General features: G+C 34.5%; 1 protein-coding gene across 1 annotated transcript in view; it reads left to right on the forward strand.

The window, feature by feature from the left end:
- Window positions 1-21734, forward strand: part of MTREX (Mtr4 exosome RNA helicase) — a 114332-nt gene that overhangs the window by 86150 nt on the left and 6448 nt on the right. Inside the window, exons 20-25 of the mRNA XM_017548667.2 lie at window positions 1719-1829; window positions 4223-4411; window positions 8184-8347; window positions 13460-13565; window positions 17036-17092; window positions 18857-19019. Of these exons, the coding sequence (XP_017404156.1) occupies window positions 1719-1829; window positions 4223-4411; window positions 8184-8347; window positions 13460-13565; window positions 17036-17092; window positions 18857-19019 (790 nt within the window). The remainder of the gene's footprint in view (window positions 1-1718; window positions 1830-4222; window positions 4412-8183; window positions 8348-13459; window positions 13566-17035; window positions 17093-18856; window positions 19020-21734) is intronic.

Below are 21734 nucleotides of genomic sequence, written 5' to 3' on the forward strand. Positions count from 1 at the left end.
CTTAATTGAATGATCAAAGTGATCAACATTGTCTCTAATAATGTTGACCAGTAGATTGAGTAGAACAGAACATTACCAAAAATGCATAATCTGAATCTTAACGATTCCTCCTGACTACAGAAACCCAAACTGAGGGTCATTCTACAAAATAACTTATATTATTAAAAAATATCAAGGGCTTGAGAGGCACAGAAAAACTGGGGAGCTGTTCCAGATTAAAGAAGAAAGAAATGTATCAACTAAAATCAGTGCATGATCCTAGTTTGGTTCATGGAATGGCAATGAGGAAGGTAGAGTGGTATAAAAGATATTATTGCAAAAGAGGATGAAATCTTAATATGGACTACAGATTAGATGGTATCATTGTCTCAACATTAGATTTCCCTCCTTTAGTACTTGTACTTTATGTGTGTAGAAAGACAATGATGAAGCAAATGGGCAAGATATAATTAGTGAATTGAAGTAAGGGTATGTAGGATTTATTTCAAAATTTTTACAACTTTTCTGTAAATTTGGAATCTATGAAAATGTCAGTACCATAAAAGATCAAGAAAGGTGAGGTATATTTTTAGTTTAAAGAAGACTAAGGAGACGTGACCACTAAATGCAGTCTGTGGTCCTTGGCTGGACTCTGAATCCAAAAGTATAATGATAATAGTAATTTATAAAGTTCATTAGTCAGCCACTGGGGAAATCTGAATAGGGATTGTATATAATATTTCGTTAGATCTTATAATATTGAAGCTTTGCAGGATAATGTGCTTGTTCTTAACAGATACATGTATTTACTGGTCAAATGAAGTGATTGTTGTCTGCAAGTTAATTTCAAATGATTTAAAAAGGAAGAGTAGGAAAAGACAGGCAGGAAAAAAGGAAAAACACTCCACCCCAAAAACTTAACTAGAAAGAGTAAAAGTGCTGTTAATGGTTTGGCATTAGATAATTTGTGCAGGGTCACGCGACTAACTGAAGACAGAATTCAGATGTTCAACCACTGTACCATTTTTGTTTCGTAAAGCACTATGAATATATTTTTTAGCAAGGCAGTGAAAATTGTGTTTTTATCCATGATCAGTGTAAAAGTAGCAGTGGGAGACAGATTGGACCTGTGGAAACATTAACTTTGCCTCACTTTATTGAGGCTGTCTCTGAATTCAGGAGCAATTGAAAAGAAGCAAAATTTGATGGCAAGGAGCATTTTGACAAGAGAAAGCATGGAAGAAAGTTTGCAGATAGGTGTTGGTCAAGATTATGTCTGATGGAATATGCTGCTTTCTCTCTTCAAAGTACTTTTTCTCTTTTCTTCATTCCTGCCCATCCAGAACTTACATGAATCTTCCTTGACCTCCTAAACCTGTTAAACAAGAGTCTTTCATTCTTAGTACTATAGTACATTTATGTATCAATATTTAAAAACTGCCAAATATCTGAGAACATAAAAATTAAACTAAACTGTGATTCTATATTGAAGGGAGCTCTTATTTTTATGTACCATTTATTTACCTGTTATTTAGAGGTTTGAACTAGTTTTTACTTTTTAAATATGGTAGTCTCTACTAAGATAAAAGGTTCAGTGTGGGAGATTGCTCCATAGTGATTATTATGTATGTTTTACATATTGTAAATGCAAATTCCTTTTAAGAATCCAAGTTTAGAAAATACTAGAATATGAAAATGTACAATTTTAACTGTAATACTGTATAACTTTTTGGTCATAGGTTGTCCCAGTTTTGGTGCATCTCCTGTCTGCTATCAGCAGCGTTAGACTTTACATTCCTAAAGATCTTCGGCCAGTGGACAATAGACAGAGTGTGTTAAAATCAATACAGGTATGCATTAATTTTACAAATTAAATTTTATGTAAATGCAGACAGTGTTTATAAAGTGGCAACTGAAATGCTTTTAAATATATTGCTTTCTTTCAGAATACCTATAAATACTACCAATAGTGGCAATTATTTTTTATAAAAATAATGGCAGCAGATCTTCATGTGGATGTGTCCTCTCTTTGCATCTACCAACAAAGTGATTTAGTAAAAGAGGACTCACAAGGAAAACCGTTTTGCTTTATTCATTACAGCTGAAAATAACTATAGACTATAAGTTTTATGTATAAAATTATGTACTGACAGAACTTTTAACAATTTTTGAATATAGTTAATACATCCATGAAATTGTTTTATTTTCAATAGGGAAAATTAAAATTTTGTAGTAAATTAAATTTTCTAGTAGCAAAAAGGTGCAGTGGCTCATGCCTGTAATCCCAACTCTTTGGGATGCCACAGCACAAGGATCAACAGAGGCCAGGAATTTGAAAACAGACTGAGCAACATAGTGAGACCCCATCTCTACAAAAATTTAAAAGTAATTTAAAAAGAAATTAATAGGACTAATGGTATGCCCCTATAATCCCAGCTACTCAGGAGGCCAAGGCAGGAGGTTCACTTGACCCAGGAGTTCCACGTTATAGTAAGCTATGTTTGCATCACTGCACTCCAACATGTGCAACAGAGTGAGACCGTGTCTCTTTAAGGAAAAAAAAAAGAAGTGATTTTAACAAAGTTATTTAGTTAATAATTTGAAGAACGTTTATTGTGCAGTGAAGGCTCTGTTCTAAAATCTGAGAAAGCAAAGATAAGTAGGATGCTTTCAGTATAGAGGAGGAATTTTTAAGCTGTGTTCCAATTGTGGGCTTCCTGAAATGAATGATTCTCTTGACAGTTTTACAAAATTTTTGTGTAGATGTGGATATCTTTTCCAAAACAATCACTCCTAAAAAGTTTTTATCACTATTGGTCTGGTAGTAAATAAATATATCTTAGAAGTTCTTTGAAGTGTCTAGTCCCACTGAAATTGTTTTTTCCAGTATTTTCAAAATGGTACTGTTTTGAGCAGAAATACACATTAACCATTATTAATTTACCATTAAATAATGCCATTATTTTGAAAAAAATAAACTAATTGTTTTGTGCTTTTGGCTTAGGTCAGTTCTCATTTTGCTAAAGGTAAAATTGAAATTAATTTTTGTCTGTTGGCAAATTTTAGGCTTGTCTGTATTTGTCTTAAACATCCCTGTGCTATATCTGGTGTTGATGTATTTCAGCTTTCACATTAATTTCACGATAACCTGAGTCTCAGTTTTGCATCATGATTTAACAAAGTTAGACTGTTTTTTCTTTCTTGGTCCTTCATAGTCCTTTACATCAGTCACCACATAGTGAGAAACCACAGGAGGAAGAATCAGGGAAATTGGCCTGCCAACAGAACCCTTCACATAATGAATAGAGATTTTCCTTTTGCTACATTAATTAGTTATACTTTTTTAAACTACAGAACTACAATTTTAGTGTTTTCTCTGTTCTGGAACTTCACACCTGTGACTCCATTTCTTTATATAATTGGCCAGGTTGATGTGTAAGATTCTGTGATTTTTGTGCTGACACTAGCCCCGCTTTGAATCAGGGCAGACATATATCCTGAAAATGTACTACATGCACTTACCAGAGATCTCAGTCTTTTGAAAGAGCTTGCATTATTTGCTCATTTAAGACAATGTGCAAATGTCTTTGAACCCTTTCCATTTGTTGTTTACTCTTAATGTGTTTATCCTCCCCAACTCCCAGTTCCTAACTAGCCAAATTTTATCTTTAAGGCTTATCCAAGACCCTACTTTCCCAGTAGGATACCAGCCTACAGTGAGCTATTCCTTCTCTATATGAATATGTTTATTGCACTTAACCATTAATCATGTTTTTTTTTAAGCTAAAGGTCTCAGGACCTTTTAAAAAGTCTATACTTTCCAAGTCAGTAGTGCCTTCCCTAGGAATCAGCACCAAGGAAATAATCCGAAAACAGTTTTAAATATAGATGTTCAATAGAAGATTACTTGTGATGTCAAGAAGTTACAACAGTGTAAATATACAATAACAAATTTATCAATAAGTTGTGCCACATTCAGGGCTGTGATCAAACTATGACTTGTAGATTTATTAGTAAATCATAATACATCTGTAAATCATAGTATAGCTTGAAAAGGAGTTTTCAAAAACAAATGCTATGGAAAAATGTCCTACAATTTAAATGGGGAAAAGATAAAATTATATATGTAGTATGCTTTTTATTTTTATGCCCATGTGCATAGAATAAAAGGAAATACTGATTTGGTTTGGTCTTACTAAGTTTGACTGTAAGATGAAAATGAATTTTACATATTTTGTTTTAGGAAGTTCAGAAACGTTTTCCTGATGGCGTCCCCTTATTAGACCCTATTGATGATATGGGCATTCAAGATCAAGGGCTGAAAAAAGTTATTCAGAAAGTAGAAGCTTTTGAGCATCGAATGTATTCTCATCCACTTCACAATGATCCAAATTTGGAAACTGTGTATACACTTTGTGAAAAAAAAGCACAGGTATGGCAGAAAATTGGTTTTTATAGTAGAATTCTATATGTGTCACTGAATTAATATGTGTTTCTCATTTCCTTATCCTGTTGGCTTGATCAGCTAAAACAGGAAAATGTCTACCTATCTTTTAAATAAACTGTCAGCTCTAAACCTGTCAGCTCTCATCAGCAATACAATATAAAGTTCGTTTTGCTGTAGTTTGGTATTTCACATAGGATGTTCTGTTAGTTTTTTCTTCTTTTTAAAAATTGAGATATAATTTACACAGCATAGCATTCACCCTTTTAAAATGTCCAGTTTACTGGTTTTTACTGTATTCACACGTACTTGGAACTATTGCCACTATCTGACTTAAGAACATTCTTCTCACCCCCTGAAGGAACTTTATACCCATTAGCAGCCACTCTGTTTCTCCCATCCTCTAGCCCCGGCAATCACAAATCTACTTTCTATCTGTATGGTTTTGCCTATTCTGGATATTTCTTATATAAATAGAATCATATGATATGTGACATTTGCGTTTGCCTTCTTTCACTTAGCATGTCTTCAAGGTTTATGCATATTGTAGCATAAATCAGTACTTCATTCCTTTTATGGCTAATGGTCTATTTTTATAAAGTAAATCCCCAGTGTTTGTTGGATAAATACATGAATAGAAACTCCTTTAATAGAGTAATGTGTTCAGTTCATAGTTTTAAAGCACTTTTCCTTTCTGGCTTTTTGTGAACTTACATCATATGGTGCTGTAGCATATAGACAGTATTGGCTGCATGCTCAGTGAACACATCCATGCTGTGACCAACCTTGAAGTGCTGCTAGGCAGGAAGCTTGCCAGGTACTTCTCAAGATGAGCAAACTGGGACACAATAAGCTTTTGTTACTTACACAAATATCCAGTTGTGATTCTGGCCTGTTCATCTTTTACCACGACCACTGCAACAGCTCTTTCCCTGCTGTCAGTCCCTCCATGGCCACTAGGGTCAGCCTTATGTTTTCACAACATGAGAACAGGTAGACTTGAGTGTGGCTGAATGATGACTCTAAAGCATCTTTGGAGGTGGTTTGAAGGCATTATCTGAGCTACTCAAATATACTGAAAAAGACCTTCTTGTCTGGCTGAAGGGACTGACTAAATAAAGTTGTTATGGAGATTCTGCAGTAACATGTAAGAAAGCTCATGCATGAGCATTACATGAAAAAAGGATCTGAAATCGATGTGGACTATGATTAGTATTTAGCAAAAATATAAACATACACCAGAAAAGACTAAAAGGAAAACTTTAAGTGGTGTGTTAGAGCAATGAGATTGTAGTGTTCTTTTTTTTTCTTTTCCTGCCCCCTCCCTACCATTTTCTATAATGTGCTTATATGTATATAATGTGCTTATATGTATATATCTGCTTATATATATGTGCTTATATACATATAAGCACATTATATTATGTGTGTGTATATATAATTTTTTAATGGAAAAAAAATACAAGTTGGGCAAAGTGGCTCATACCTGTAATCCCAACACTTTGGGAGGCCAAGGCAGAAAGATTACTTGAGCCCAGGAGTTTGAGACCAGCCTGGGCAACATGACGAGACCCCCATCACTGCAAAAAAATTTTTAAAATTAGGCATGGTAGTGTGCACCTGAAGTCCCAGGTACTCAGGAGGCTGAGGTAGGAAGATCACTAAGCCAAGGAGGCTGAGCCTACAGTGAGCCATAGTTGCACCACTGTACTCCAGCCTGGGTGACAGAATGAGACTGCCATCTCTTTAAAAAAAGAAAAAAGAAAGAAAAGTGTACTTGTACAGTCCAGACAATTTTTTCCCCAATATTTTTGATCCACAGTTGGTTGAATCCACAGATGTGGAACCCGCAGATATGGAGGGCCGACTGTATGTCTGTGTTCTTTTATAAATGTATAGGAAAAGATCTTGTACAGCATTGTCCAGTATCAGCCACATTTAAATTTTTTAGTAGCCACATTTAAAAAAAGAAGAAACCAATGGAATTAACTTTAGTAGTATTTTTATTTAACCCATTATATCTAAAAGATTTCAGCATTTTTATATTCAAAATACAAACATTACTCAAAAAATCCTAAATATTGGACTCTATTCTACTACCTTGTAAGCTTTATAAGTCTCACAGTAATTAGCATGATGCTTTGCTCTGCTCACATAGGCATCCTGAGTCACGTCAGTCAAAGAAACCCTAAACAAACAATGATTTGTTCTTTTTTGGATATGCCTGATAAGTCATGGTAGGTAGCAAAGCATTCATTGTCTAAGTTGGAAAGCATTGCTTCCTGTGACAGGGTATTTGACAACACATCTGTTCATAGCAGTATAAATAATCACTAAGAGCTTGCATCTGGGGTCTGATAGCTTGAGTTTGAACCCCATCTTTATCACTCAGTAGCTCTGTTCATAGCAATATAAATAATTGAAAAGAGCTTAGATTCTAGAGTCTGATAGCCTGGATTTGAACCTCATCTTTTTTGTTTTGTTTTATTTAAAGATGGGATTTCACCACGTTGGTCAGACTGGTCTTGAACTCCCGACTTCAGGTGATCCACCTGCCTTGGCCTCCAAAGTGCTTGGATTACAGGCATGAGCCACCACGCCTGGCCTGAACTTCATCTTTATCACTCAGTAGCTCTGTATTCTTGACCAGTTTATTTAGTAATCTCTCTGTGTCTCAGTTTTCTCATCTATAAAATGCAGACTTAATATGATTTCCCTACCTTTTAGGATTGCTATAAGAATGTAATAATGTAAAGCACTAGAAATAGAGTACATAGGTAATCTCTGAGTAAATACGCTGATCACCTTCATAATTTTTCCTCCTTAGTTGAAATTTAATCAACAGTCTACAAAATTCTGTTGTCTTTGGATTTCAGCTTAACAAAACTTTTCTGTCAGTGTTTTTCTGAACCACCACTTCAGGATACCATCATTTTTTGTTCTTACACTACTGTATGCTTGTCATGGTTGGAAAAGTGTAATATTTACTGATTAACTAAGTTTTAATACTCATCTACTCTAAAGGATGACCTCAAGGTGATACATTTTCATTTTAAGTTTTCATATCTGTTTTGAATAAAGGCCTGTTGTCTTTGCTAAAACCATTTCCAGCTTAGGCAAATTTATGGTGTAACTTTTAAGGGCAAAAAGAAGGAAGAGTTTTCAGGACATCATGGGGGAAATGTAGACAGTCAAGAGAAAAGATTTCTGTACCCTTATTTTTCTTCCGCTATTCTCTAATGCCTAAGGACGAAAAGCTAGAGCTGCTGGGATTGGTACTTTGGGGGCCTGATTAATTGTCCAGTGAATCCTGTCTTGGGAGAGCCCATCCTGATTTCACCACTTAATTTTTCTACTCTTACAGCCTACCTTGTCTAACTCACGATACCCAACTCACTCTCCTCCTTCTAGCCTTCTCCTTACCACCCTTCATTTAAGCAAGAGCCATGCTCTGTTCTCTGTCTTCTTAAGCTTTTTATACTTTCTTCCTGCTCTGCCTCAAATTTTTCAAATGAAGATTTTGTATTTTCCATGTACTTGATATTTTAGGTATTATTTATAATGACTCTTCTGTAATATTCTGGGAATGTATCTAAGAAGCTCTACTTTCCCCAGTCTCCCCAATACTGAAGCTTTAGCCCAGAAGTATACTTTAAGGTGTTCTTAAAAAATATTTTTTGTTTGATTTCATGAATAAATCTCATTGTACATTGTTCACTTTATTATTGAACTTTGTTGTTTATACTTTTATATGCTTTAGATTGCAATAGATATTAAATCTGCAAAGCGAGAATTGAAGAAAGCAAGAACTGTCCTACAAATGGATGAACTCAAATGTCGCAAACGTGTTTTAAGAAGGCTGGGATTTGCTACTTCTTCTGATGTAATAGAGATGAAAGGACGAGTGGCTTGTGAGATAAGCAGGTAAAATCTGGTATTCTTCTAGAAAGTTGATTTTTTTTTTAATTTTTAATTTAATTTTTGTTTATTTTTTTGATATGGAGTTTCACTATGTGGCTTAGGCTGGAGTACACTGGCGCGATCTCAGCTCACTACAACCTCTACCTTGCAGGTTTAAGTGATTTGAAAATGACCGTTATCTTTAGGAAAAAAGAGCTTTCTTAAAAATATAGCTTGTCCTATACCTTCTACACTACAGTTTTGAACCATGAAATTGAGAAATTAGAAAAATCTCTTAGATCTTAGTAATTAACACAAGCACTCCTAGCATTTGGATGTATTTCCTTTGACTTTTCTTAAGGCCTTGTGGGATTTTTACATAATCTTAGCTTATATGTAATTTTGTATACGTTAAAAAATTTTAACACTTTCCCACCTTGAAACTTATCCTAGTAACCATTATCTTCTTGCATGCATAGCAAATTTTAATCAGATTTTCGGCTAATAGGATTTTACAACAGAACTTATTATAAGCCACAGGTTAAAACTGGTTATATTATTTCTGTTTCAGTAATCTTTTGCCACATTACAAATGACCTCAAAACTAAACTATTTAAAACATCAGCAGTTACTTTATTCTCTTGTTTTTATGGATCAGAAATTCAGGAAGAGCTTATTTGGATGGTTCTGGCTCAGTGTCCCCTGGGATTGCCATTAGACAGGTGGTTAAGCTGGAATAGTAGGAGTCTGGAGTGGCTGGGGAATGTCAGGACCTCTCTCTCTCTCTCTCTCTCTCTCTGTTAGAGCTTTTCTCCATGTGGTCTCTCCACGTGAGCTAGTTTGGGCTTCTTCACAGTATGGCAGCCCTGGGATACTTACATGGTGGCTGAAGGCTCCATTGTGAGTGTTCTAGCTGGCTAAGGTTGCCTTTTTGGACCTAGCTTTACCTTTTGTAACCTAGCTTGCTTATCATACAACATAATTTCCACCACATTCTCTTGATTACAGGTGAGTCATAAATCCTCCCAGATTCAAATGGGGGATAATTAGATTCTACCTCTTAATGGGGAAGTGGCTATTGTCCAATATGGCTTTCTGTAATGATGGTATTGTTCTATATCTACACTGTTCAGTATAGTAGCCACTATTTACCATTTGATAAGTGCTTAGACTGAGGAACTGAACTTTATATCATTTTAATTTAAATTGAAATTTCCACATGTGCACATGACAGTCTTTGTAGATCAGTGCAGTTCTAGAAGAACTTGTGGTATAGGAGATGCTGTTGTGGCCATCTTTATAAAATACAGTTTATGATACTAAATTGTATAAAAATACACTAAATGTGTGTTAGTTATTTCCCACCGTGAGAAATGTCTCCTGCATTAGGAGCCAGCTTGCCTCTGTCCTCCTTAACTAGAGAGTCATAAGCTGGTAGCTCAAGCAATATCCAGTCTGAAGACTTGTTTTGTCCATGTAATGATGATCATCATTCTCAGTGACTATATAAAAGACATTTTTGAAACAGTTTTTTATGTACGCAGGGTGGACAGGACCAGAGAATTACAGGCTTTGTAAATGATTTCAGACTTTCTTGGTAAAAATGTATTTGTATTGTTCATCCGTCCAGATGTTATAGACTCAGGTGTCTGCATAGAACCAGGAGACTGAGGTGACAAGGACAACTCTTATCGACCAAAAGGGGGCAGTGACTACCCAGCCCTAGTTAGTTATTATCACAGGATAATGTGCTATTGGATTTTAATTAATAACATATCCAGAATTAAATCTAGACTGCCATACTAGTCTACTGACTCATACGCTAATGTTATTGGGCTTATTTCCTTCTGATAATTACCTATTGTTTTAGAATTAATGTAAAAATTAATTTCTTATAGCTATCTAAAGAAAATTAGATTTTGTGTTGGAAGAATGGAAACTGATTTTATTCCAAGATATATTTTTCATTTATAGTGATAACAATATTATATCAAGGTTTGTTAACTTCCCCCCAAATTTGCAAAAACTGAGGTGTCATCCTACACTCCTTTCATCCGTCTTTGAGTTTCCTCTACCTCCATGCCTTTTTAAACACTTCCACTGGCTAAGATGCATCCCTCATTTTTTTCCTCAATTTCTGCAGTTGCCCTCCTGATTATTCATTGCCTCCCCCTCTTGAGTTTTCAGTCTAAAGTACAAATCTGGTATATTGTTCCTTTTTTATTCTTGAGATGGGGTGTCTCTGTTGCCCAGGCTGGAATGCAATGGCATAGTCTCAGCTCACTGCAGCCTCAACTTCGTAGATTCAAGGGATCCTCCTGCCTCAGCCTTATAGCTCCAAGTAGCTGGGACTATAAGTGTGTGCCACCAAGCCTGGCTAATTTATTTTTTAAGTTTTTGCAGAGGTGGGGTCTTGCTATATTGCCCAGGTTGGTCTTAAACTCCTGTGATTAAGTGAACCGCCCACCTTAGCCACCCAAAGTGCTGGGTTTACAGGTGTGAGCCACTTTACCCGCCATCCGGCCCCTTTGTGCCATTCTATTTGGTAAAAATCTCTCAGTGATTCCTTATTGCTTTTAGAATAGATTCCATAATTTAGTATATTCTTACTCTCCCTCTCCAGCCTGTCTATTGCCACATCCCACACATGCTTTTCCTTTTGCTTCATATGACCTTTCTTTCACCCCACCTTATATCCTATGATTCTTGCATTTTTTTTTCAAAGAACTTCTGAAACTTGCTCTGAACTTCTTCAATCTGATTTTAGGCTCCTCACCTTTTTTTTTGTTTTTTTTCATAACCACTTATATAAATCTAGAGCACTCCGTTAGATCACCGTCCTGTGATTATCAGCTTACTTGTCTGCCTCCCACATTAGACTGTAGCTTCTTAAAATAGTCTTTTTTCATTCGTATTATTGTTCTCTTTGCTTGACTTAACTCTTAGCTTACCACTAGAGACCCAAATTTAGATTTTGACTTTTATTTATAAATAGTTTTAACTATTGGTAAAGAGATTCTAATAGTTCATGGCTTTATTCTTCTTTAAAGACCTTCAAGAAAATAAAGGCAAAGTTTACTTTTTTATTAATACAGTAGAGTTATTGTATGGGTCAATTGAACCCTGATTATAGAATGCTAGAAACATCATCTGTGTAGTTTCTTTTTTAGCTTGAATTGGACACAGTTGCAAATTCAGAATTTTCGTTTTTCACCCAAGGAGAAAAATAAATGAAGGTATTTTGCAATTATTCAAATCAGAAGATAAAAACAAAAGGACAAAAAGCACTCTAGGCAAAGTGATAATGGTGAGATTGTTTATATAAGCAAAGTCTCAGACCCTAGGTAAATTCTCAGACATAATAACTGGTGCATGAACAATATTTTCTTTTTTCTTTTTTTGAGACAGGGTCTAGCTCTGTCACCCCGGCTGGAATGCAGTGGCAAGATCATGGCTCACTGTAGTTTTGACCTCCTGGGCTTAAGTGATCCTTCCACCTCAGCCTCTTGAGTAGCTGGGACTACAGGCGTGTGCTTCCACGCTTATCTAATTTTTGTATTTTTTTGTAGAGACAGGCTTTTGCCATGTTGCCTAGGGTAGTCTTGAACTCCTGGGCTCAAGCGATCCACCTGTTTCAGCCTCCCAAAGTTCTGGGATTACAGTCATGAGCCACTGCGCTCAGCAGAACAATATTATTTCTAGGAACACTGTCTGTCTGTCTGTCTGTCTGTCTCTCATATATATATATATATATATATATATACATACACACACACATATATATATGTATATATATTCTCTCTCTCATATATGAGAATATATTATATATATAATCGATATATATTCTCATATATATATATATATATATGTATATGTGAGAGAGAGAGATTCTTACTCATTTTGTCATTCAGCAGAAAGGACCTAGTTATGTAATGTCTGTGATAAGAACGTAGACCATCTCATTTTGCTAAAGGAGTGGTAACAATAGTCTTTCATCTTTCATGATTTGTGCAACAAAGTTTCCTTATATGGTTCACAAGTGGTAAGATATACAGTTGTGTACATAAGGAAATTGAAAAGAAACAGATTATGAAGAAATTAAAAAACAAACCTGTTGAGTTGATTATTCTAATCTTTATAATAATAAATATGTTGTCCTTATAAGTCTGAATATGAAAATGTTTTACAGTTATGGAGCAAAGAAGATGAACTTCCTCTCCTCAACAAAATCAAGTTGTCAGTTTTAAAAAATATATTTTGTTGGTGTAAAAGAGGAATCAAAAGTAATAAGCTAGAACTTAAAGGAGATGTAAATCTGGAGTTGTACATTTTGACAGGCTAATGCAGGAAGAAACAGAAGTAGTGATGAGCTAGTACCTGCCTACTAGAGGTGTACTTGAAATCTAGAATTCTGTTTCCTAGGTGAATATTTTTCAGATTTGTGGATGACAATTGATGAGTAGCAGTTTGTTGCATTCAAAGGCCCTTGCCCGTCTTTGTTACATACAAGTTTCAGCCTTTGGAAAATATGAATTAAAATGTGAATCTTTTGGCCAGGTGTGATGTCTGGCACCTGCAATCCCATCATTTGGGGAGACCAAGGCGGGAGAACTACTTGAGCTCAGGAGTTCCAGAACAGCCTGGACAACATAGCAGGACCCCATCCCTACTATAATATAAACACTTTAAAAAATTAAAACATAAAAATAAAAAATGTGGGTATTCTATGAGTACATTCTAATTAAGATTAGGAAATTGTTTTTCATTATCTTTATTCTATATATTATTTGTAAAACAGCTGAAATGTAATTTAAAAAGTCCTTTGGCCCTAGAAAATAAATGACAGTGATGACTTTTTTCCTGGCATACAAGGTTAAGAAATTGTTCTTATGTCAGTGAATGAGCATTTTGATATTTGGAATCTTTATGTGAAATTCCCATTTTACATTCATTATATAATTTATTGGTAATTATAAAGATCTGCTATGTCCTTAAATTATTGTTATTCCTCATTGATTAATTCTTAAGGTCAAATAGTATATTTTATTAAAAATGACATGTAAAGGGCATGTGTGTGTGCATATGTGTCTTTATATTCTGACATTTTAAGTTTATTCTTTTGTTTTGGCATTGTAGTGCTGATGAGCTCCTTCTAACTGAGATGATGTTTAATGGCCTTTTCAATGACCTTTCTGCAGAACAGGCAACAGCATTATTAAGCTGCTTTGTGTTTCAAGAGAATGTGAGTTAATTGATTCAGCATATCTTATTTATTAATTCACATCATATAGTTAATAGTGTTATGGGTATACTAATTTTCAAGTATATTTACATATTATACAGTAATGTTAATTGGAAGTCAAAGCAATTTTAACACAAATGTACTAAGAAAATTAAATGATTAAATATGTATTATTAGAAAGGAGAATAAAATAAGACTTGTCAACAATCATCAATTAGATTTTGTTTTAAATTTTTTCTGTAATCTAATTAATTCATTGAACATTTGACCCAGTCCTTGACAGTCCTAGAAATAAAAAGATGAGTGAGAATAAAACTAGGAAAGTCTGATAAAAATGAAAGGGGGAGCCGGGCGCGGTGGCTCACGCCTGTAATCCCAGCACTTTGGGAGGTCTAGGCAGGTGGATCACGAGGCCAAAAGATTGAGACCATGCTGGTCAACATGGTGAAACCCCGTCTCTACTAAAAATACAAAAAATTAGCTGGGCATGGTGACGCGTGCCTGTAATCCCAGCTACTCAGGAGGCTGAGGCAGGAGAATTGCCTGAACCCAGGAGGCGGAGGTTGCGGTGAGCCGAGATCGCGCCATTGCACTCCAGCCTGGGTAACAAGAGCGAAACTCCGTCTCAAAAAGAAAGTGGGGAGTAAGGTTGAATTAACTCTCCTCCCCAGTATTGGAGAAGTTAACAACAGAGCTGTCCGTCCTGTTAGGAACTAAAGTGTTAGTTTTCATGGGCAAGATTCGAGGTAGTGACCATAAGATCCTTATTGGTTTGGCAGTAATTTTTTTCATATGAGTAATTAGTTCACTTTCAACAGTTGTTAAGAAATCAGAAAATGAAGTGCTGGATGGAACACATAAGAACATTAATTATCCTTGTACTATATTCCAAAAACCAGTATGATTCATTTTTAAAAGTAAGATGTATTATTTTACATTTCAAATTTAAGACTTTATTTATTGTAGATGAAGTGGATAGAATGAGAATAAGACAAAGATATCTGTCTTCTAAAAATAATTTAATATTCTAAATTTTTGGAGGACTTTTTACTGTATATTCTTTAACTTTTAGGTAAATTGTATAGGACAAATTGTTGGGGCTTTTTGTTTTTGTTGTTCTACCATTGATCTGTTTACCTGTTAACTGTTTTCTTATTTATTAATCAGATCAAATATATTACTTCTTAAAGTAGGTAGGTACTTTTTTTAGGAACCTGATTACTGATTAGATTCACAGCTGTATTGTTGATGGTAACAAGTAGGACAATAACCAAAAACAGCTTATGCTTTCTTGAGATTGCCTACCATGCACCTATAAAATATGCATACAAAAGGAATGCATTACTTCACAAAATAATTGTGTTTGTTTTTCCTTAGGCTTAAATTTTTATTATATCAATTTCCAAGATAAAAATAATTAAGAGCATTTGTCAAACTTACTTTGATTTGGAAGGTTCAGAGATTTAGGTTTGTAAATGGTTTGGGGATAGGTGGTTTTCTACCTATGTCAGATTTTGTCTTATTGTTCATTATTTGCTTTGTTTTAGTTGTTTTCTACTGTGTCATATAATAGCTCCTTATTCTAAGAGGCCAATTATGTTACCTCTTCAAAGGAGTTGATTAAGCCAAACCACAGCTCTTAAATCTTGGGGCAAGATGTCAGTATATGCAGTTAAGATGTAGTCAATGAAACCACACTTTGTTATATGCAGTGTCATCGATTCTTGTGGTGGTGCCTTTCAACATTGAGATAGAAGATTGTACTAAAAATCATGGATTTTTCTTGATCCTTTGAACAATGTTTTCTGCCAAAAAGAATGTCTTCTTGTAAATATAGTAAAATACTTGTTATAAGTAAGATGAAATTTGCTTGATATAACTTCAATTTTAAAATGTGTTATAAAACTATACCTCAACATTTTAAAAATAATATTTAAAAGGCTACATAAATCTTTATAATATAAACATCAAGTGCATACAAAAATTTATTAAGCACCTAATGTTGGCAGTGTACAGATCTAAGCAACAGAGATGTAGCAGAAATGTTTGTTTCCTGATACTTACATGCTAGTGGATGAAGATAAAGAAATACAATACACCCCGCATTTTGTCAAATGAGGGGTGAAGGTTTTTGGAGAAAAGTGAGAAAAGTCAGTGATCACTGGGGGAATGGGGTTACTATTTTAAATAAGATTATTAGAAAAGGAAAATGAAGTGGAACTTACGTTGAGAACTGCAGGAGAGATGAGGGAACAAACTGTGTACATACCTCATGGGAGAACACTGTTAAAATCACAATTAACCTCCTTATATCAGCACTGGTGCCTTCTGCCTAAGTGACCAGCAGAGAAAAAGGTGATAACTGTTGACCATGAGTAGACACAATATCAAAGACATTTCGTAGTCTTGGATTCTTGATTAAATGGAGATGTTAAGGTCATTCTGGCTATTTTGCTTTTTCACCATTCATCAGTAATTTTTGGTTTTAGCAGCAGTAATATGGAATCTGGTTCTTGATTTATTATACATATATGCGTGATGCAAATCAAAATCAAGTCCTATATAAATTCTGGTGCTTAAAATAAAGGCAGATATGTTGCAACTAACCTATCGTTGCTTTTAAAAAAATTTAGCTATAATTACTTTAAACCCTGTCCCACACATACATATATACCATTCTTATAGTAATTTTATTTTTGTACAGTAACTACCTTTGTCAAAAATTTCTTCCCAAATAATGTCTGTTATTCTCATCACAAGCCTATTCATTTTGAGGATCTGACTTTATTTTTCTTTGACAGGGTAAAAAACCAATACACAGAATTTAAGCAGCTTGTCCAAGTTCATTTGGCTACTTAATGATAGACCTGAAACTCCATCATCTAATTCAGAAATTGACAGACTTTCAACTGTAGGAAAGCAATACTACGAATACCAAAACTCAGATTAAACTTGTAGCTGTCTTATACTTTGTTAGAGTATCTGGGTAAAATTAAAATTGGGAACATTATTTTTAACATACTTTATTCTAAATTTTCAGTTGCTGAATTTTCAGTTTCTACAGATTGAAAGTTGCCTAGAAACTAAAACTGTTTCCAAGTTAAACTGTGATAAAACCCTTTAATGTTGATGTAACTAAACTACCATGTATGTTTACAATATTTGCCCTCCCTCAGTTCCATATGTAATCACAAAAAGTAGCTAGTTAGCACACTTTGCAAATTTAGCAGTGTAATATTTTCCTCTGAAATGTAGTAACAGAATATTATAATTTAGGATGACAGGAAAAGGGATTTTGCCTGTGTAAACTTAATTCATTGGAAACTCTAAGTGCTAATGACTAAGGTCATATAATTTGATATTAGTGAATATCTTAAAAGCTTTGTTTAATTTGTTAAAACAGGTAGTGTGTGAAAAACCAAGAACTTTAAACATGGGTTTTTATATCTTATTTTCCTTTTCTTTTATAGTCTAGTGAGATGCCCAAATTAACAGAACAATTAGCAGGACCGCTTCGTCAAATGCAGGTAAGTTTTTTTGTTTTTTGTTTTTTTTGAACTACATAGTTTATGAATAGTAGATTGTAAAATAAACATTTTGATAATCTAGTCATAGTAGTTTACCATTTCACACAGATAACTTCTATAAGGATTAAACTTGTCACTTAATGTCTGTTGTGTAATTTAATATTACTCTGATAACATCTCTTGTGATTTTTACTTTAGTGATTAAACAGTGTTTCTTTCCCATTATTGTAATGAACTGTATAGCATTGTTGTGAATGCAGATTAAAAACTTCATAATGTAAATGGGCTATACTGACAGCTCAGTGCTTGTGTCATTTTCTTTCTCAGTACTAAGAATGGTATCTTGATGGACTAGGATTTAGTTTATTTTTAATTTTTTGCACTTTTTTTCATTCTGGTTTATAACCAAATTTTGTTGTTTTTTGTTGTTGTTGTTTTGTTTTGAGACAGAATTTCGCTCTCACCCAGGCCTGGAGTGCAGTGGCATGATCTGTGCTCACCGCAACCTCCATCTCCCAGGTTCAAGCAATTCTCCTGCCTCAGCCTCCTGAGTAGCAGGGGTTATAGGCACGCATCACCACACTCAGCTAATTTTTGTATTTTTAGTACAAAACTTAGCTAATTTTTGTTTTACATGTTGGCCAGGCTGGTCTCGAACTCCTGAGCTCAAGTGATTCGCCTGCCTCAGCCTCCCAAAGTGCTGGGATTACAGGCTTGAGCCACTGTGCCCAGCCTGTACCAAAGTTTTAAAATCTGTTTTATCATAAGAAATTGTTTGTCTCTGGGTTCTCAAAACCATAGTAGTTTATAGTAATACATTTTTGTCTTTTATTATTTTCATAGGATAAGCCTATTTTATCTGCCTTTTCAACATTAGACAAAGGCAGGGAAAGATGAGCTAAGGAATTACAAGAGAGAAACAAAAAATGTGTCATAAAAAGGCCCCGTCAGAACAACAGACACTGGGGCCTACTTGAGGGAGGAGGAAGGAGAGGTTGAAGGAGAAAAAGGAAAAAAAACTGTGGCATATTATGCTTGGTACTCAGGTGGTAAATAATATATACACCAAACCCCTGAATCACAAGTTTATGTAGGTAACAAACCTATACATGTACCCCTGACCCTAAAATAAAAGTTAAAATATTTTTAATAATTCAAAAAATTTTGATTAAAATAAAAGGGCCTGTTCAGTGGAACATGTAACATGCCTTAAAATCACTAAGAAATTTAAATTTCCAGAACCAGCAAAGTCTTCATAGGCCTAGAGTTTTTGACCTTTTAGAATTGCCAAGAAGAGAAGAATGAAGTTTCTAACTTAGAGGAAAACAATATGAAGATTTATGCATTTTTAAGCATTGCTGGGGGAAAGATGTATTTTTGCCATAGGATTTGTGTTTCTCTAAATCTGTTTTGTTACTGTATTTTGTTAATGAAATAATTAAAGATTAGTTAAATACTGCTCTTGAATATTTTAATGAGGAGTTCTGTCTCTTTGTAGAAATGGTATCACTGTCGGAAAACATGCTCTTGATACATCTTTCTTAGTTAACTATGTCAACATAATGGGAAAGATTGGCTGTTTGATCACTTAGCAATGGAACAGGCACTGTGCCTACTTATGAGCAAGCAGAATGTCCACACTGCAGACATAATACCTAGGAAGACAAAGGGACCTCCTGGAATACTGGCTTTGGAAACCTAAAGAAAAAAGTGATATGGGAGATCATAAGTAAGGAATTTTAAGTCTGTCTTTTATCTTTAAAGGAATGTGCTAAAAGAATCGCAAAAGTTTCTGCAGAAGCCAAATTGGAAATTGATGAGGAAACTTACCTAAGCTCATTTAAACCTCACTTAATGGATGTAGTATACACCTGGGCAACTGGAGCTACATTTGCCCATATCTGCAAAATGACAGATGTCTTTGAAGGTATGGTTAACTTTTATATACATATATTTACAATATAAGAAATACATTTAGGATGGTATTGTTTTAACCAAACAAGAATAATATGTATTTTTAATGTTTGGTAATTAAATGAAATCTTCTCCCTATTATGTAGATAAAAAAATATTTTCCAAAAATTCTTTGTATTATTTAATAAGCATAATCTGTTCATTAGGAAGTCCTTTGGAAACTATTTTAAACTGTATAATTCTGTGCAGTTTTAATTCTGTGAGTCTCTACAATTAAAAACAGATGACCCTAGTAAGTCATATTTCTATGGTTATTTTTCCTTTTCAATTTTATTCTCCTGGTGAGCTATCTAATTCCACTAAAAATAGCAGAGCTGAAAATGATCAGTCATTGCATATGTAATAACTGACTTGACTTTAGTCAGACTGTTATTGAAACATGAATCAGATTAAATTTAATGAGCAGAATTTTAAGAGACTGAAGAATAATTGTTACTCAACTGAAGAGAAATTTTAAATGAAAAAAAAACTAAGGCAAAAGAAATATAAGGAGTAATTATAAGGGAATTATAAGAAGCAAAAAAAATAAGTAGACTATTGGCAAGCACGGTGGCTCACACCTGTAATCTCAGCACTTGGGAGGCCGAGGCGGGTGGATTGCCTGAGCTCAGGAGTTTGAGACCAGCCTGGGCAACACGATGAAACCCTGCCTCTACTAAACTACCAAAAAAAAAAAGCCGGGCATTACGGCATGCACCTGTAGTCCCAGCTCTCGGGAGGCTCAGGCAGAAGAACTGCTTGAATCCAGGAGGTGGAGGTTGCAGTGAACTGAGATCGTGCCACTGCACTCTAGCCTGGGCAACAGAGTGAGACTCCATCTCGGGGGGTGGGGGGGTGGGGAATAGAAGACTGTTTAGAGAAAACCATATTTAGAAATGCTGCATTCAGTAGGAAAAGATTGGCTTGTGTAGGTGTTTATAAATAGCCAGTTGTATCTATTGAATGAGTTAATTTACATTGAACTTTCTTAAAAATGAAAATAAATGAGTTTGCCCTGTACAGAGATGATAAGAATATTTAAAATACTGCTACTATTGCTTATAGGTTTAGTTTGAGAAAAATTACAAGTTTAACAGACCCAATATTCCTTTCAACTGATATTATTAAAGAAGTGATAGATTACTGATTTTATGAGTCAGCTATTTTTATGATGCTTAGGTTAAACTTCTCTGCAACAGAATATTAAAAATTTAAACTAAGGGCCTTTACTACATTGAATGTTATATGTTTTAAGGTTTTTAATGTTAAAGTTTATAGTACATTATTTTTAAATTATGGTGTGGTATCTTACATCTTTTTTCTAAAGTTTATAAACTTCTAATCCTCCTCTAAATGATCATTTAGTCATACAGTCCCAAGTCATTCTTTGAATACTGTATTCTGTTACTGAGAAAGTCATTATTCATTAAATAAGTACTATATGCTGAACACTGTGCTAAGAGCTCTGTATAATTTATATGTAATCACCAGATAGCAATTCAGGGTAGATACTATCTCCACTTTCACAAGGAGACTATGGTAAACAGTTTGACCAAGGCGATGTTATGGCACCATGATTTAAACTCTGGTCTCTGTGACTACATGTAACTTTGCGTAGGCACCATAACACCTTATCCTTAAATTTTAGATCACCTGAAAATTTCTTAAACCCTACACTAAACTATATCATCAACATCCACAGAAAATTCATGCTTGGAATAATACTAAACAGGTCTCTAATAGTTGATGATGCATAGCAACAGCTGAGTCGGTGAGAAGAGGGATGATGTACTCATGAAAATTGCTTAATGTAGGAGCACAGGTTGGTGTATGACAATTGTGTGTTTCAGCAGCGTTAGGGCAATCACATAGAGCACCACCAGTCTTCAGTCTGACATCTTTTTGAAACATAAGGATGAAACTAATAACTGTTCTACGCCTAAATATTTTCGAGACTTAATACAATACTCCCATTTATGTAATATCTGCTTCTCTGAAAAGTCAAAACACACTGACGTAAAACAATAAGTGGTACGTAGCAGAGAGTAGCTTTTTTTTTTTTTTTTTTTTTTTTAAGAGAAATAAAAAGCAGGGGGCAGTATACCTGGCCTGTCATATGAGTATATTTTTTAAAAATCTAGGAATTCATATAAAATTGTCTTTATGGATTATTTTTCTGTTCTTTCTACCTGAGTGGAAGTTATCACAGCATGGAAGATAGGTCCTAAACTGCCAAATTGAAGATGGTTTGTAGTTCATACTAGATGCCACCTATGAGTTGACTGTTTCCATGGCACACTAGCATTCCTAAAGCCTATTCTGTCCTCTTTCAATTCCTCAGGGGCTATTTCTACATCAAGATTGCTTGAAATCGAAGTTTGAAAATTTAAAAAATTCCGTTTTTTAGCTCTAACTTGAAATTGGATCTAACATCAGCATAATTTTTATGTTTTTATTGTGTGTGAGCCAGTAGGTCAGCTTAAACCTTTCTAAAAATTGGGATTAAGATGTACTATGAATTCACTCTTAAAACTATTTTTTAATATAAGTAGCAAAAAATCAGAACCTTCATTTTCTTAGGATAGTATTTCTCTGTTTTATTTTTACAGTGTTATATAGTGCTTCCATTTCAAGAATAACCGTTTTCTCTGCATCTCATTATTGTACATGGTTGGTTTTTTTTTTTTTT

This window comes from Cebus imitator, unplaced genomic scaffold (assembly GCF_001604975.1).
Source record: "Cebus imitator isolate Cc_AM_T3 unplaced genomic scaffold, Cebus_imitator-1.0 Scaffold213, whole genome shotgun sequence".
Classification (NCBI taxonomy): Eukaryota; Metazoa; Chordata; class Mammalia; order Primates; family Cebidae; genus Cebus; species Cebus imitator.